This window comes from Pleuronectes platessa, chromosome 6, assembly GCF_947347685.1.
Source record: "Pleuronectes platessa chromosome 6, fPlePla1.1, whole genome shotgun sequence".
Lineage (NCBI taxonomy): Eukaryota > Metazoa > Chordata > Actinopteri > Pleuronectiformes > Pleuronectidae > Pleuronectes > Pleuronectes platessa.
In genome coordinates this window covers 3,304,402-3,322,157 of record NC_070631.1, presented here as the reverse complement: position 1 = coordinate 3,322,157, position 17,756 = coordinate 3,304,402, and the positions used below count along the sequence as shown (strand labels likewise).

The window sequence follows — 17,756 nt, the reverse complement described above, 5'->3', positions numbered from 1 at the left end:
AGTGTTTGTTGACTTTCATAAACAGTTCATTAGAAATAAAGAGAAAGCTGAGAAAAGCCGTCCTTACATAAAGTTTGATAGAGATTAAAAGCTGCAGACCGGGACATTTCCCAAGATTTCCAGCAGACTACACAATCTGTATGATAATTATACTATGTGGCTGTGACTTTGTTGAATTTTTCAAGCCTGAAATTCTAAACCAAGCTCTTTTTTTTTTTTTTTTTGTGACACATAAACTGTGAAAAGTGTTTTTTACAGACAACTATAAGTGAAAATGAGACGTCTCAGTTTGGGTTCATTTTGTACAAACTGGGTTAGAAGGGGATTTATTATCTTTACATCACATCCTGTTTTTGACCATAAACAAACTTTTGAAACGACTGATAAATCTGTGGTTAAATTGATGACAGCCTTAGGCCGGGTTTAGATCTGAGGGGGAATTTGTAAGATGTTATTATCTTGATTTGGCTCAACCGAAGATACATTTTTTTTTTTACTATTGCTCAAAGCATTACAATTATAATCTTTTAGCATATATGTTATTATTAATTCACTGAACAATACACATGTTCACGGAAAAGGAAAAGGTGGGGATCCATCCATTTCCTGTTCTTCGAGACATAACAGCTGACACTTATTTAGAGCGCCAACTTTTCTTCTTACGAAACAAAATAAAGTTTATCTCAGTCTGTTGTGATTTTAAAGTTCTCTGAAGCTCAAATTCTACATTACTACAGCAATATACATACACCTATATTCAGTGCAGGTTTCTTTTCCCATCACAGTTTCCTTGGGGCGCTTGTAAATCAATGTAAATCTGTCTCTGAATGTTTTGTCTTTCATTCAGATGTTCAGACGACTATTAAACTACATTCCGGGCTTTTCAAAGATCTCCGGGTGTATTTATTTTTCAGAAACGCAGATGCTCCGCTCTGTGTGTTGTTTGCAATCTTTGCATCCTCTAAAAAGAAATAAAACAGAATATGCTGTAAATGAGCCAACTCCCTCCATGCACATTATTCATCTACGTGGCCTGAAGTGTGCCGTTAACTTGCTGGAGGAAGTGGAGCAAAAGAGAATTCTCCACAGCAGTCGACAGGAAGAGAAAGTCTGGACTGATCATCACTTCCTGCTTTTCCCACCGCTTCTCTTAAACCTGCACGGTTGTATGTGTGCATGAAAGAAACCTCTGCACTGTTCTGTCTGACACACTGTACCTGGGCTTCTGGCTGTGGTCACGGGGTCAGACCTGGAGAAGGTTAAGTCAATTGTTTATTTTACTTATGTTCAGTAATGCTTCACTCATATGTTTTGGTTATTGTTGTTTAATTTGTCATAATTTTTATCACTATATATGTTCCGCTCTGTCCCAGTTATCCAGGTCAGTTAGTGCCACTCAGGCCTCCTTTGTAAAAGCTTGATTTCAGTTCTCTTTTATTGGCACAATATTATTATTTTCAGTATTTTTTTTTACATATTTTTGGGAATTTATTGCTTGAATTATTCGCGCTCTTGCTGTTTTTCAGAATGAACCTAAACACCTGCTAGGAGCGTCGAGGTCTGCAGTCAGAACAGATCATGTGATTCGGTGAGTTTTCAACCCTCAGTTCACTTCCTCACTGATTCTGTCACTGATATTAAACACGATGGTTTTCCCCAGAATCAAATACACAGACAAGAAAAAGGGTTTGAGCTCCTGACGCCAACAAGCTGAGCTCATCTCTGTAGTGACCTCAAGGTGGCAGCATTGTGTTGAGCACAGATAAAACTATAAGACCTCATGTGAGGAAACTGAGCCTGAAGCTGCAGATGCACACGTTGTGGTTTTCAATGTGCAAAAACTCTCTAAAAGATAAGGTGCTATTGTATACTTTGTTTATTGTAAATAGAACCTTAGAAAGACCCAAACCAACAATGTATGTCACAAAACTTGTTGTAGCTTCTAAAATTCGCTTTTCTTTATTCAATGATTGGTAAAAATAAGCATTTCAATATGAATTTATTCGGAATAAAATCAATTATTACAGTTATACAATAACAGACGGATGTGGTCCACATCTCTAGAGCCAAAACCTAATTGTAAAAACAAGTGAGTGATGATTTATCTTTTGCATCTTGTAGAATCTGGGTTCAGAGTTATTGCGGTACCAGAGTGTGGGTCGACATTTCACTGCAGGTGGACCAGGAGAAGATCTGAGGCGGCTCAGACTATCAAAGACTCCAGACTTCAAACAGGATCCAGCTCCTCTGAGCGTCTGCAGGATTCCCTCATCCCTCATCCCGCCTCCCGGGTCGCATGGCAACGCCGGCCTCAGCCAGTTCTCAGGATGTCGTGCGGCCGAAACACGAGAGGAAGCTGCTTCAGTCTCAAACACACACACACAGACACACACAGACACACACAGACACACACAAACACACACACACTCAGATCTGCTGCCTCTCATCGTTTAATCCTCCGGAAACATTGTGCAACAGCAAAAATAAACACCAAGAATGTTATGAAATCACTGCACCAAGATAAAACTCAATTCATTTACCTGAAGCCAGAAACATGGGCTCAGGCGTCACCTCAGAGATTCCTGATATCACAGTGAAGCTATTAAAGCTCATGTGTTCCCCCTCTCTGTTGACGTGTGTGTTTGTGTTGCTGTCAGTGTGTGTTGTGATTCTGTGGGCGGGGACTTGACAAGCCTCCAGCTCATCTTGCCCTACTTCCCCCCCCCCCTACGTGCACAGAAAGACAAACGTCCACCTTCTCCGGCCTGAGACGTTTGTTGGACTGAACAAAATGTCCAGTGTGATTGTTGTGAGTTCTCTCAGTTTAGTGGAAACATCGTTATCTCATCGGGGGCAGAACGCACAGACGCATGGTTCCCCACATGTCTTCATATAAACATCTGTATTTATTTCTCTGAAGATGCTTTGCTGCTGTGACGAACGTTTCACTTTAACCCTGCATGACCCCAAACCCCCCCCCCCCCCCCCCCCCCGCGTTGTCCTTGAACCTTTCGCTGAGGATTCAAATAGCCTTTTGGAGAAATGAATATTTGATGCTATAATGTGGCTGAGGCAGTGAAAAGTACTTTTCTTTGTTTCTCTCTCAGCTCTGACCCGGTGTTGACCCTCTCCACTCGCCCTGGGATCCTGTGACTTGTGTTTCTGAGGAGCCCTGCAGAGGAAGAGGAGCTTTAAGGCCTGTGACTCCTGAAGTAATTAGACTTAACACAATTAACACACAAAGGAGCGGAAGGTCCAAACTTCTACTGACTCGCTGATCCACAGAGTCTGTTGATTGGTGTGACCCGTGTGGTCCTGGAAATTGAAAATGCAGAATGTCAGTGACGTGACAGTGATGAGACTCAAGGGCAGTTTCCACTCGTGAACACAGAATCGAAAGTCCATGCATGTGAAGGTTTTTTGTATTTTTCTCTTGATTTTATAGAAATTTACTTATTCTCCATCTTGCCAAGAGTTGGATTAGAATATCAATTCCATCTGCACGAGGCTATAGCCCGGAGGTGTAAGAGTGAAAAAGGGAAAACAGTAAAAACACCAACCCTGACTCGGAACACCTACAAAATAAAGTCTCAAAACCTCGGTTGTTTAATCTGTCCAACACGTAACTCCTTCTGAAACCACAACTTATTGTGTTTTCTATTCACGTTTTCTTGTGCAGATCCAGGATCGCTGCTGCAGCCACATCGTGATCCACAGAGAAGCTTAGCTCGTACACTGTGTGTCCATGAAGATTCAATGAGGTGACAGGGAGGAGACTCGAGGGCCTGAAATCCACATGAGGACAAACAGAAGACAGAAGCCGTCCAGGACGTTTACAGCTGCAGGAGGAAGTGACATCAGATCCTCCCCGACCCCAAACATCCCACACAGACCATAAACCAGTAGGTTCAGAGACAGTTTCTTACCCACAAGCCACCAGGCTCCTGAGCTGCTGACACTGTTTCTTGAACGCACACCACAGTAACACAATGGCCAAATTAATAGCATGAAAGCAAACAAGTCTTTTATATGTCAAACTGTTAAAGAATTGTTGAATACAAAGACGTTATCGAACAAATTCTCCATCCACCAGTCTCTATTCTTCCATCCACCTCTGAAATCCACTGGCACACGCACACTGCACGTTCCCTCCAGTGCGAGCGCTGTGGTCCTGTTGCAATATTAAAATGATTTTAGAATAGATTTGGGAGTAAATCAGGGGAGTTAGTCAGTGAGAAGACACGTGCATGCATAATACACAACATCCACCCAGCCTCCTCGCCTCGTCGGAGGAGGAGGCGTGTAGAGCACCCGCAGTGGAAGGGGGGGGTAACATTACAAGCCGTGTGCTCGGCAGAGCGACTCACCGCTCGTCTCTCTGACGAACCAAAGAGGGGAGCAGAAGTAGGTCACCCTCCCAGAGACCCACACTTCTCTCTGCTGTGATTCCACGCTGCAGTGGTGCCTGTGTCTGCCATGAGCGGGCCGCTGATGGGAGAGAACAACATGGCAGTCGACAGCTCCCTTCGGTGTGTGTTGTGCTGCCTCCTCCCTGACCTGGGATCTGCCACAGTGCTGGAAACAAAAGCAGCAGGAGATAGGTCACGAAGAGTCTATTTACTGATATGATAGAGAGGCTGTGCTGTGAAGCCTCTCACAGTCATCATATGAAACTGATAACCTCACTGACTGCCCTCCTACGTTCTGAAGGAATCGTGTGATCAGCAAAGACAATAGGAAATAACTGTTGACATCCCCAGAGCCCTGGAGCCAGACTGCTGGCATGGCTAAAACTGATTTAAGGCCAGATGAGCGTCTGGTTCCCTGAAGTTAGTCGCTCAACACTGAATCTGTTGCTGTCTGCTGACAGAGCGAAGGGTTTGTGATTTGGCTTCAGTTGTGAGGATCTGTCTTCCAATCCTCGGACATTGTGTCTCTGAGTGAAAACCAAACCTTTTGTCCAGTGTCCCAGAAAATCAGAAACACAAAACCAGAATTGAAAAGATGAAATCTAATTAAAATCACAGACTTTATGCTTCTGCTCTACTGCAGTGCTCCTATATCACAAACCAGCATCATGTGCTGCTCCTGCTGCTGTGAGGAGAATCTACACGCACCAAGTTCGCTCCTAACTTCCTCCAGCAGTTTGCACTTTCTGCTCAGTCGACTGCCGACTCAGCAGCTTCGTTAAACGTGCTCGGTGCTTTGATCTCAGATCAGTGAGGCAGCTGGGGATGAGGAGGAAGAGGGGAAGAGGGGAAGGAGGGGAAGAGGGGAAGGAGGGGAAGAGAGGAAGAGAGGAAGAGAGGAAGAGGGGAGGGAGTCAGAGACAGAGAGAGTGTTGTTTTAATCCACAGAGCAGAGGACGACCTTTAAGAAACTAACACAAGGCAACTGCCTCAGACTCACAGGACAGGATTTTATATTTTTTTAATGGACAGGTGGTGGAATAGATCTTTGACCTCCAGCTGAATTACAAAAGACAGATATATTCAACAATGATCATCAACTGATATTCACTGAAGAAAAATAAAGTAATTTTATAGATTATAATGATATTATAATACATTTTAAATAGTCAGTGTGGCCCTACAGGCTTTTCGAGGTGTGTACTGAATATACAGAATGTGTAGGTGAGGGATAAGATGCTGGAGATGGAAGCTTCTTGTGGTCGTTTCTATTTGGACCAGTCGCGTTTCAGCAGAAAAGAAAGTAGTTGGATTGTAAACAATGTGCGACAAACCTTGAGATCCGCCGTCTGTACCAGAAGCTACAAAATATTGTCAGTTGCCTCCAGAGATTAATTCATCATCAGACAAAAGACGATGGCCTCTGAGATTGTGCTTTGTCCTTCAGCTGTGGTTGGAGCTAAATGCTAACAGCAGGAAGCAAACACACGAGTCACAGTCATATGACACTTTTTCTATCACACAAACCATTCACACACACTTCAGGTGCAATGTCGGGGTGCAGGGTCTTGCCCAAGGGCATTTCAGTTGCATCCTGGAGGAGCTGGAAATCGAACCACCGGCTTTTTCGTAAGTGGACGAACTGCTGATTCATTTAACTCTGAGAATTCTGAGTTTAGCTGCAGGAGATATACTTCCAATACTTCTACTGACTTTTGACCAAAACCAAAATGATTACCTAACGGTGGCGTAAAGAGTTTTTAATCCACAGGAGCCGAGTTATTATAATTTATCCTCTGGGTACTACATGATTATCTGTCAGAAATATCATTATGATCCATTGAAAGGATTTTGAGACGTTGGACCAACAGATGGACTCACATTCCCATCATGGACATGGAGTCTTTCCTGTGAGATTTCGGTGAATGACGGCAGCATTAACTCCTCTCTGCTGGGAGCCGATGAGATCATCTCCATTCACGGCCCGAGCTGCAGCCTTTTCTAAAGCCGGGGTCGGAAGGAACAATGGCGCTCTATGAAAACCTGCAGTGAAATCCCAAGCAGCCGCTCCTTCTCCAGCCTTTTCCCGTTTCCTGTGAATTAATAATAGCCTTGCTGGGGAAATGGATGCACTTAAGATACCCTCATTTAACCGCTGCATGGGAAAGTAGGATGCTGGAGAAACCCTGGAAGGTGTTAAACGTGCAAAAGGTTTATTTCAAGTGTCGTGCAATTAGATTCAGTGATTGAGGCTTTTACACTAATTCGATTTTCGCAGCTTGTTCAGCAGTAAAATGATGATGATCCAACACAGGAAACACAGCAGAGGGAATGGAAGGTGTGAAAAGATGAATGTGACTGCAGGGAGCACGAGGAGAGGTAACTGAGGCTGACGTGGGCGGGGGGGGGGGGGGGGGGGGGGGGGGGGTATTCATCACTTGAGTTACAGCAGCAGAGGATGAAAATAACTTCTTCACGTTTCTGCTTCTCAGGAAAAACACAGTAAGTGATAAAAAATCCATTTGTACAGGAACCAGAAACCAAAATCATTTATTATTAGACATTTGAATAAGAAATAGCAACAATATTAAGAAGTGATTAATCATTCAAGTCATTTTCTGAGGAAACATTTTCACTGGTTGATATGAATATATATTAGAAGGTGGTGGACCTGTCATGTAAGTATGAAGTTATGATGATTGACTATTAAGCTGTTATTAATCCAATTCTTTAGGTCCACGTGATACAGAGTGAATCTATAACTTTTTAGAAGTTATAAAGTGCTGGTTAGAAATCTGACCTACACTGATTTTTATTTTTGCTCAAACTTAAACTGTAAAGTTATTTTCTGATTAAGTATAAAAACATTTAAAAAAAATTACTTTAATTCCAGAAGTAAAATACTGATGACGTCACTGAACAGAGAAATCAGGTCGAGTCGATTCAAATGAGTTGGAACGTGACGTCAGTGTTCGACGTAGTCATGCAGGGGGGTTGAGCATATGCTGAGTTCATGTACAATCGGAACTGTTTGAATGGTTGTGTTTTAAATGATATGAATCAGTGGTAGAAAGTGGTGGAGAGAGATAGACACAGCTTCAAAAAATTAAACTAAAGTTTTATTAATACATGCATCTCCATCTTTCTAATTGTCCATCACTTGGTTTCAACGCTGCTTGTTTCTAAATGCGCCTCTGAGTAAACTGGCCAGGGGGAGTGTGTGATCTCCGTGTGTACGAGCAGCCCCTGAACGCGGCGCGGGGCTCCGGCTCTGCGGACTCTCTCTGGAGCTTCAGACCCGGAGCGAGTGAAGCAGCGAGCGGCCGCAGCACCAGCAGCAGCAGCCCCCCCTCCCCCGGAGCCAGGCTCTCTGTGTCGGATACTAACCCCTGAATCTACCCGGGACATGAGCCCCGCGATTTAACCGCGTTGGAGAAACAGAAACAACCCTCGGCGAGAAAATGACGGTGGATTTTGAAGACTGCATCAAAGACTCTCCCCGGTTTAGGTAAGAAGGAGAAAACTCCGTGTCCCAGTGTTCCCAGTGTTCCCAGTGAACTGTTGAACGCCTCGGCTCCGCTCGCAGGGTTCACCCGTGGTGGGTTCACTCAGTTTCTGCAGGTTGCATGAGAACGTTGCTCTGAAACGTGATGGTGAAGGTTTACAGTCCCAGTGTGGACCCGTGCACCAACAGTGAGGAAGATGAGGGTGACGATGAGGAGGGTGATGAAGGAGCAGTGCAGCCTCACGAGCTGTCACATGGGAGTGGAAAATGTCGTCCTGCACGTTGTCACCTTCCTTCATCGATTTCCACCCTTTTCCTCACACTGGTTTTCTAATGAGCCACATGTTGTTCAAGAGATTTAAACAACACAGTAAATCTGTTTAAATCAATTTACCAGTCACTTTACAACTGCAATTATAATACAGACAGATCCTGAATCAATTAAGAGTTCAGCAGTTCTGCATATTCATAACCTGATCATATTGCTGCAGTCTATACATGTACATAGTATATACATGTGTGTTTATTATAAGTAAAATGAAATGGAAATGTGATGGTGAAAGAGCTCATCCCAACTACGATATAGTATAATCTGAGATAAATACTGTGATATATATATATATATGTAGTATAAATTTAGGTTATTATTAAAGTAGTGAAAGTAATTTGATTTATAAGTACAATATAGTATAATCCGAGATAAACACTGATATATATATATAAATACAGTATAAATTTAGGTTATTATTAAAGTAGTGAAAGTCATTTGATGTATACAGTATACATGATATTATAACTGAGATGCTGTTTAAGCTTTCAACAAGTACTAACTACTGCTAAGTACTGTGTATTCACTTAATTGAATGTAACCCACTTAGGGATTGTTGGTTGGACAAGATAAGGCACTAAGTGCCGGTGTCTCTACGAAACTCTGAATAATAATATTTTAATATATTAATATAATACTGTGACACTGGAGTACTTTTACTTGTAGTGTAGTATGTTCACAGTGTATTGTCAGTACTCGTTCTTGGGTAACAGGATCTGAACACTTCCTCCACCTCTGGCTTCCTGTATTAATAATATATATCATTGTCCTGATCAAGAGGAACTAAAGGAAATGGATGATTTACCGTCATGGACGTTTAGATTTCCAATCGTAAATTAGCTGAGGGTCAAAAAGGGGTTACAACTAATCCTGATTCTCACTATCGGTGAATCATCGGGTTCATGAAGCGTCAGAGAGAGAAGTGGAAAAGAGTCACTTCACTTGATTTGAACCAGATGCTGTCGTGAGATTAACGTTTAAAACCTGAAGATAGAGGAAAACAGCGAATAGGACTCAAATGATGAATCAATCCAAACAGCTGCGGATTAATACTTCACAGATTAATACTTCAAGGATTAATACTTCACAGATTAATACTTCACAGATTCATACTTCACAGGTTCATACTTCACAGATTCACACTCAGCAGATGGTTTGTTTCAGCTGCAGTTCAAAAGGCGCCTCTGATCACTGGATCAGAGCAAACTGAAGGTTTCCTCTCGGAGTCGGAGCTCAAGCGTCTGACCGCCGCTCACCCGAGGTTACACAAATACGACAGGAATTCTCTACACCCACATCAGAACGTGGCTCCTCCGCTCCCAGAGAGTCGAGAGGCCGCGAGGTGAGACTGAGCCGGCGTCCGGTTACAGCCGCAGAGCTGCGAGATCCTGAAGCTGAAGTGACAATCAAACAATCAGAGGAGAGGCGACCGCGTTAGAAGAAGAAGTTTAGAAAACATAAAGCGTATATTATTACAGATATAACTTTATTTAAATGGATCACAGGCTGCAGAGTCAACTGAGAAGGTCAGGCTCCCTCAGTTTCTCATCTTTTAATCTCAGTTCTATGTTTAACTAAGCATTGTATATTTCATGCAACAGTAACTTCTGCCCACATGTGTTCATCCATCCATTTTAAAGTTTATCTTCTAAAAGGTCGCGGGTGAGCGGGTCGACACATTAGCAGTCTTCAGAAATAAACTCTGGAAAATGTCTAGACGGGTCAGGACGTTTTCCTGGAAAGTTTCACACATGAGGAACGCAGCAGGAGATCGTCTGGGTCAGGCAGATTCAAAATGAGAGGAACATTCCCAAAAACATTTGGGTGAGAGGTGGCGGCCGGGTTCTTCGGGCTTTGAGGCGATTGTGCTTTTTTATGGAAGGTACCAAAAAATGAAAGTCCAGTACTTGGGAAGATACTTTCCAACACTGCACCGGAGATGGATTCTCCCAAAATCCGAGACTTCCAACCTGTGGCAGCTGAATTTCACAAACCTTCTCTGTCCTTGTTTCATACACTGAGCAAAGAGTCACCAGCCTCATTATCTATGCCCCATTGTTTCTTGTTTTTATTTTGGGTGGATAAAGTCGTCTCTTATCTGACTAGATCTGTGAATGTGGGGTCAGAATATGCCTCCCTCTTCCATGTCCCCCTGTAGAAAGATGTCCCTAATAGCCGGAGTCACCCTGAGCTGCTCTTCCAGTTCATGTTGTGGGTCTTTAATCCGCTGAGCAGGATGTTTAAACGACGCGAAGAGACGTGTTCCTCGCAGCCACTGAGGCCGGGAACAGTGTTTTTCAGAGAACATCCAAATGGCTCCGTTTTGTGCAGCTAAAAGCGGCGCTGCAGCATGAAGTGTTACGTAACAGGCCTGGAGGTGGAGGACTGGGGAGGAAGCAGCGGTTTGAGAATACAGGAAAATCCGGACTTTTCACAAACCAGGACAGGCAGATTCCCACACATGTACAGTTTCCTCCTGACACACTCTTTAGCTATCGGGAATCAAACTCGCAGACGATGAATCTCCTCTCTCCCCCTCCAGACAAACGTGACAAATGTCCCGACCGGTCCAGAGCCTGAAGATCCGTCCAGCGAAAACTGTTGTTGTGTTGTGCCTCTCGTCTCCATGGACACTCCAGATGTGAGTCCGCAAACCGGCGACGCTCCCCCACATCTGTTTTGGGAAAGTGGTTCTGTAATGGATACAAGGCCGCAGGAACTTGTGTGTTTGTGTTTGCTCCGGCACAACATTGGCAACACGCGACGTTTGAGCTGTGTTCTCCCCACTGACGTGTTAATTTGAGGCCGCCACTCGCATTCTGTGAGGGGATGATGTGCGGGGGGGAGGCTGGTGTCTAAGAAAAGATCGCTAATGATGGTTTTCATTCATCGTGGCCGTTCCTTCCTCGGTCTGTTGTTTGGTGTTTACGTTGTTTTATGAAAGCCTCTGAAGACCCTCGGCTGTTTGGGGCAGAGCGCTGAGTGTCGGCGTTTACCAGAATCCACGATGATGGTTGGTAATGTTTTATTTTGTCCAGGAAACGTCCCAGTCCTCAAACACATCCAGTCTTCTGTGATCTTTGTGCACTTGACTCATTATTTTCCCAGAAATCTGTAACTACATTAAATAATTTGTCATATTTTGTCCCAGCAAAAGTCGAGTATCCCAAAATGTTAAGTTTACCATGATGGGAACAAAAGGAAAAATCATATCAGAGAACAATTCGTTTTTTAATATATGAGCTTTTTAATGCTCTCTGCCAAAACATGTGAGTGACTCCAGCCTCATTAAATGTTTCTAATGTCGGGGAGTTTACTACAGACAGAGTTCACTGTGACTTCAGACACGTTTAATTATATCTAAACTGAACCGAAGAGAACCAGACACCCTCCAGCCAATCAAACCACATCCTGCATTTTGCTGCTCTCAATAATTCTTCATCACAAAAAGTTGTCTCTGAACTTAATCCTCATTTCTCAGCTAGTTTTAAACTATACATTCTAAACTGGTCAGATCCACCATGAATGGTTCCAGTCTCTATACTGAGCTTTTGGCCAGAATGATCCTTTCCCGCGTCCAAGCAGAATATGACTATTGTCCAGTCAGCGTCTTGTTTCCGCTGAGAGACAGACTCGTCTCTCTGCCCCCCCCCCCTCTCCTCCCATGTGAACAGCTGGGGGCGGGGGGGCTGAGGAGAGGCTGTCGGGCCCGTCATCGACTCACAGAGCGGCGAGCGGAGAGCCCTCGACAGGCGGGGAATCCAAGGCCAATGACCTGTGGCGCTCGCTGCTTGTGTGCATCCAGTGTCTGTGGGAGGACGACTGGATGGATTCGTGACACAAAGTCAGATGACAGGGTGGGGGGGGGGTTGCATGTCAAATCGCCTGGTTTGCAGGAATGTCAAGCATCCGGGGAAACGTCCTGCTTCGAAGGACTGAATTGTCTTCGCCTGTTTAGAGGAACATTCAGGTCAAAGTCAGTAGATCTCATACGGGAGGATGCATGACGTGAAATAACCTGAGGTTGCAAATTGTAATCGTGCAAATATTTTATGATATTTATCACAAAATGTGGTAAATGTGTTAAAAAAAAATGAACAATCTGATGTTCAGATGGTCAAAGAATGAACCAAAGATTCTTCAGATGTTGGTTTTGGTCGAACCAACAGTCGAAAACAGTTTCTTATCACGAAAGACAACAAAATAATTTCTTCGGTTTGTTGGCGTCCAGCTGATTAGGGGTCAGATCTTCATCTGTGCTCGACTTTTCAAAGCCAATTCCATCTGCATTCCTCCATGTGCCCTTGTCTCGTGAACTGGGAAGTACTGGACTTCAACAATCTGTTCCAGGATCTGGTGGGAAGGATTTAATGCTTGAGTTAACATTTCAATTTATGCAGATGAACTTCAGCATCTTTCAGATCGTTCCTGTTTCTTACTTCTCTCCACATGTTGGATTCATATTGGACAGCATCTGATCTGAGGCCTTCTTGCTCTGAGTCTCTGAGCTGATCCAGCATCGGGTTCGTCTCAGTTCAGCGTCGTGTCCTCTTTGTGTTCAGAGGACGTCTCTGGTGTTTGAGGACGATCTGCAGCTGGACATGATTCGTGCTGCGTGGTCTTCTTGCTTCTGCTCCACTTCAGACTGACCTGCTTCCATCTTGAATGTGTGTCAGTGGCTCCTCGGTTGTGATGGAAAAAACACTTTGTCCGTCACATCCGTCTAAATGATATCTTTACAAGTACATTTACTCAATTACTGTGCTGACGTACAGTCTGGAGGTACTTGTACATTATACTGCCTCACTACAGTTTAGATGGAGATGATGTATTTCTTTACTCCACCACATTTATTCAATAACTTTAGTTACTTTACAGAATATTTTGTCATAGAAGACAATTCTTACTCGAAAAGTCAAATAATATAGATTTTATTGCCATTTGAATTAATGGGGAATTTGGACTTCTTACTTTTCCTGGGTTTCTATTATTTAATTTTTAATTTTAATAATTTTTCTTTCATCCAATAGTTGATTGACAGAGATTCCTTGCAGTAACTTTAGCAGAGTCAGCAGGTTCCAGGTCAGATCAGGAGAAACTTGCAATAAAAAATGACGTATTACACTCTTTGCAGATAGTTTCAGTACTTTTACCTTTTGTGATTTACATACTTATACTTCATTCACATTTTAAGGACTCGCAGGACTTTTCCTAGGAGCTAAATACTTTTACAGTTTGGTGTAAAAACTCTTACATCACGTACGATAATAGATATTTTATACTGGTACTGTCTCTGAGGTGTGAAGCTGGATGAAGGGCTCATCCAGCCTGTGTCCTGGTCCAGTGAGCTCTGCTTGTGACCTACACGTTAGACACATTAAACTCCTGCTCCTCCATCGTCTCCCCCGCCCACCAGAGTTTATTCTGCTACTTTAATTTTCATCCGTGTGTTTGATTTAATGGCCGAGCGCTCAGCATCTTGTTAAAGGCGTCAGCAGCTAACAACTCCAGGTAATGAAAGTGACGGGGATTAAAGCAGCAGCAGCGTGCAGTTTGGTGGCTCCAGTGTCCTAATCAGGGATTGGCCCACATTCAGCTCAATCCCTCGATGGCAACTTGTCACACCTGGAGGCTTAACACCCAAACGGGTGTCACTGTGATGTGAGGGAATGCAAATAGATCTAATGATACCAGCAGCGGGGCGATGTGATGTCTTAATCACAGAGCTGTCGGCCTCCTGCTGAGAAGCCGCTGTGTCATTAGCGGGGGAAAGACTTTCATCTTTTTCAAAAATGAGACCAGATGAAGGGGTCTCAGAGCTCAGCAGGCTCCAGAGCGAGTGGGGCAGCTGCAGGGAGACGAGCAGAGTGTCACTTCAGGGTTTACAGAGGCATGGAGACGTTTTCAGACATGACCGTGTGGGTAGAATCCAGAGAATCAGGTCCGGAGGTTACCCAGGGTTTGCCTTTCAACACAAGCACAACACCGTGTTCACAGCAACACAATCTGTGTGTTATTCAGGCGAGAGGCGGAGCAGCCGGGTGCAGAGACAGGAAGTGATGTATTAACTCTGCTGCAGAGATCACGTGATCGTTCTCACATCCCCCCGACTCTCTTCACATCTTCGTTTGTGTTTTTAATGGTTTTAATGTAGAACAACAGATTTGCAACTTGCTAGAAACTGCTCTGCCCAAACATGTCAACTTTGCTCGACCTTCTTATCGTCTGAGTTGTTGCTCTTTATTCAAACCTGCTCCCTGTTACACTTCAGACTGTTTGGTTGTTTGTGTGTCTCGCAGCTCGTAGACGATGAAGAGCACGCTCAGTTGTATTCAGTTCACACAGCATGAGTTGCTCTACTGTCTCCATTTCTATGCTCGAGAAGGGAATTGATGATTTGCTGGAAGTGGAGATCGGAGATGATGTCATCCCTCTCGGTTGGAGGAGGGGCCTCGCTGCATGGGCTCTGCGTGACCGTCCCTCTCCTTCCATCTGAATGAATAGCGAGACGTTTCGCCCACAAAGGGCCGTGAGAGGCCGGCTGCTGCCTGCTGAACACTAATCTGCTCCTGTCAGACGTCCCGAGAAGTGACAAAGAGCCCGAACCAGGGGGAGAGAGAGAGAGTGAAAAGTGATGAAAGTGATGAAACCCGAGGCTCAATTCCTCTTCTCTCTTTCAAACCAGCCATCCGGTGTTGCCACAGGTTGCGCTGGCTGCGCCGCAGACATTGAATCAGCACTGTGGCAACATCCTGAGCCCTGAATGATGGATGAGTCGTATTAAATTGGCTTTGCTATCGCAGGCCTCGGTGAATAAAACCAGCGATGACGAACCAGAGCTGCTCCAGCATCACACACACACACGGTGAAACACACTTTCTACACAGATGATCCCGGCCTCTGGTCTTTCTTCACTGAGCGGGTGAGCAACCTCGCTCACAACTCCACATTTGTTTACCCAGGCAGATTGGATTATGGTAATGGAGACTGAACATCTGATGTTAATTCTGTGCGGCTGCAGATATCAGATGTCTCTTGCTGTTTTTTTTTTCCGAAATCCACTTTCCCCCCCTTGATAAGTCAGAGCCGGGCTCCGATCTGCCCGAGGTCAGACCAGGTCACGTGTTTGACCTCCGGGTGGCGAACGCATAAAAAAACATCCAGGAACACGAGTGGAGCGTAGAAATCGACGAATCAGAGCGTAGCTAACAGCAGGTTGTTGGAATCTCTCGTATCATCCGAGCACCTTTAACCCCTCGTGACCCAGAAGAGCGAGTTAAGGTGCGATAAAATTGGACGGTAATTCAGAGTAAACAGTCTGATTAATGTAAAGTACGATGTCCGATGCAGGAGAGTTTCTTTTCTCTTCCTCTCTTCTCTGATCGCTCTCTCACTTGTTTGCTACCGTCCCCTATGAATGTAGAACCAGAGCCAGTTGGCTTAGCTGAGCACAAACTGACCTGAAAACAGCCGGTCTCTGTCCTGACTCGTGGTTTCTGTCTGTTTTCCAGGTTTGATGCTGATGAATCAATTTTATATATTAAACACTCTTTTCACAACAAGTCCGCTTCTTTAATCCACAGTCCAATAAAAACCAGGAACAACTCTCTGGATCGACCTTGACAGATTCTGAAAGGCAGCAAAATCGAACCTGGTGCAAAAAACTTTAATGATGGAGGGAAAGTTTTGTGATTCATGACGTTGAAGGAGGTCGTGTGAAAATATCAGACGAAAAAAAATACAGACTTGATGAATAAAGCTGTTTTCCCACAACACCAAACTATTTCTTTAACTGCTTTCAGAGGCTGGGTTGTTTTAAATTGCTTCCTCTCTCTCTCTCTCTCTCTCTCTCTCTCTCTCTCTCTCTGTCCCCCCCCCCCCTCTCTGGAGTGCGTGACCTAGAAAACGCAGCACAGAGAGGTTCAAGCTCTAAGTCTTAGAAATCGCATTAATCTGTATCAGGTTTTCTCATTAGCGCGGCGGCGTGTTCACCGTTTCACCAGTTTTACATTCACGTTGGACGACTAATTGGAAAATGGCCAATTTCCTCCGCACACAGCATCTCTGTCTTATCTGGTGGAGCATCTCTCAGCTGCGTTGTAAGACCTTGGCTTCGGGGGGGTTTTCTGTTTTCATCTATTTAGAGCAGGCCCTCCAGTCAGCGGCAGAATGTGAGGAACAGTCCTATCGGGGGGGGGGGGAACGGTGACTGGACTCGGCTCTGCGTCACTTGTCAGCAGACTCACAGATGTGACTGCTTGTATTCGGTCTTATTGGACCACTGGACTCTAACGGCTGGGAACAGAGCTCCTCACTGGCTCCTCACTGGCTCCTCACTGGTTCCTCACTGGTTAATGTCACGTCTGAAACTTAGCGGCCGACGACTGGGCGGCTGCAGGAATCCGCCGTCTCCAGGGGAAAGTGACTGGATCGTTTCCAGGTGTGTCAACATCAGGCCGTGCTAAAGGTTTATCACCATGTGGCTCAGGAAGTGGGATGGAGTTATTGATAGGAGGGGGGGGGGGGGGTTCTGCCGTACAGCTGTGGCCGTTTGTCGTCACCTGGGGAATGTGTGAAACAAACGCACGTCCAAGAGAAACACGGAGTCGTTTCCCTGAAAGTGTGAAGAGCTGCAGAGGGAGAGAAGTCGTGGGGATCCACCGTTGCTGCTCGGTTGCGAAATGCTGAATCACATGTGAGCTCGCATCTGCTTTTCATTTGTATCGTCCCTCTCTCTCTCTCTCTCTCTCTCTCTCTCTCTCTCTCTCTCGCTCCCCTTCTCTTCCCCTCTTCCGTCACTCCCTGCCTTCCTCTGTGTGCGGGGGCAGACTTCTGGTCGGGGGCCGGGCCAGAACCGGGTCGAGGGACGGGTCAGGAAGTGCGTCAGTCGGTCCCAGTATCAAAAGCAGGTTCGGAGTGAGGGGCCAAAAACCCCCGGGGGAGGGGGTGTGACTTCTCTGTGATGACACCCAGACCTGAGTCACTGGATCAATCCCAAAAACACCCCTGAACCACTTCCAGCTTCAATACAACTTCATCACCTACGTCTCATTTTTCTATTCCAGCAACCTACAGCAAGTGAAGGAAAACTTAACTAAGCTGAATCAAGGGTTTTAAGATTATCTCTGTGTTATTTGTTTGAACATTGTATGATTTTCGGCCGAACCTTCAACAATTCTTCGTGTCACTGGCATGAATTTTAATCGGCAACTATTTTAATGAGAAATGAATCACATCTCAGTTTCGAATAAACTTTTACGAGCATCTCACGGTTCCTGGTCGTAAAAAATCTGAGAATTTACGGCTTTTCCTAGTTTCAAATTACACCGAGTTGAATCATGTTGGATTATGAACTATTTGTCCTGAAGAAAGTCGGCTCAAGGAATTTGTAATGAGACCAAACATCAGATGACACAATAAAATCAAAATGATTTGAAGATGCATGTTGGGATCTCTGAGAAACCGGCCAATCACCACTGCTGAGACGCTATGAGGTCAAATATGGTCTTGTTGA

At 44.7% G+C, this 17,756-nt stretch overlaps 1 protein-coding gene and 1 long non-coding RNA gene across 3 annotated transcripts in view; both read left to right on the top strand.

Moving 5' to 3' along the window:
- Positions 1-1,139: 1,139 nt before the first annotated feature.
- On the top strand, positions 1,140-3,989 carry LOC128442912 (uncharacterized). Its single transcript, XR_008338910.1, has 4 exons — positions 1,140-1,258; positions 1,527-1,588; positions 3,108-3,212; positions 3,680-3,989. It is a non-coding gene; the product is annotated as an uncharacterized LOC128442912 (long non-coding RNA).
- A 3,728-nt stretch (positions 3,990-7,717) lies between these two features.
- The window catches only part of acap3a (ArfGAP with coiled-coil, ankyrin repeat and PH domains 3a), a 57,808-nt gene continuing 47,769 nt past the window's right edge, over positions 7,718-17,756 (top strand). For both annotated transcript variants that reach the window (XM_053425419.1, XM_053425418.1), the window contains exon 1: positions 7,718-7,917. In XM_053425419.1, the coding sequence (XP_053281394.1) occupies positions 7,871-7,917 (47 nt within the window). In that variant the 5' untranslated portion in view covers positions 7,718-7,870. The remainder of the gene's footprint in view (positions 7,918-17,756) is intronic.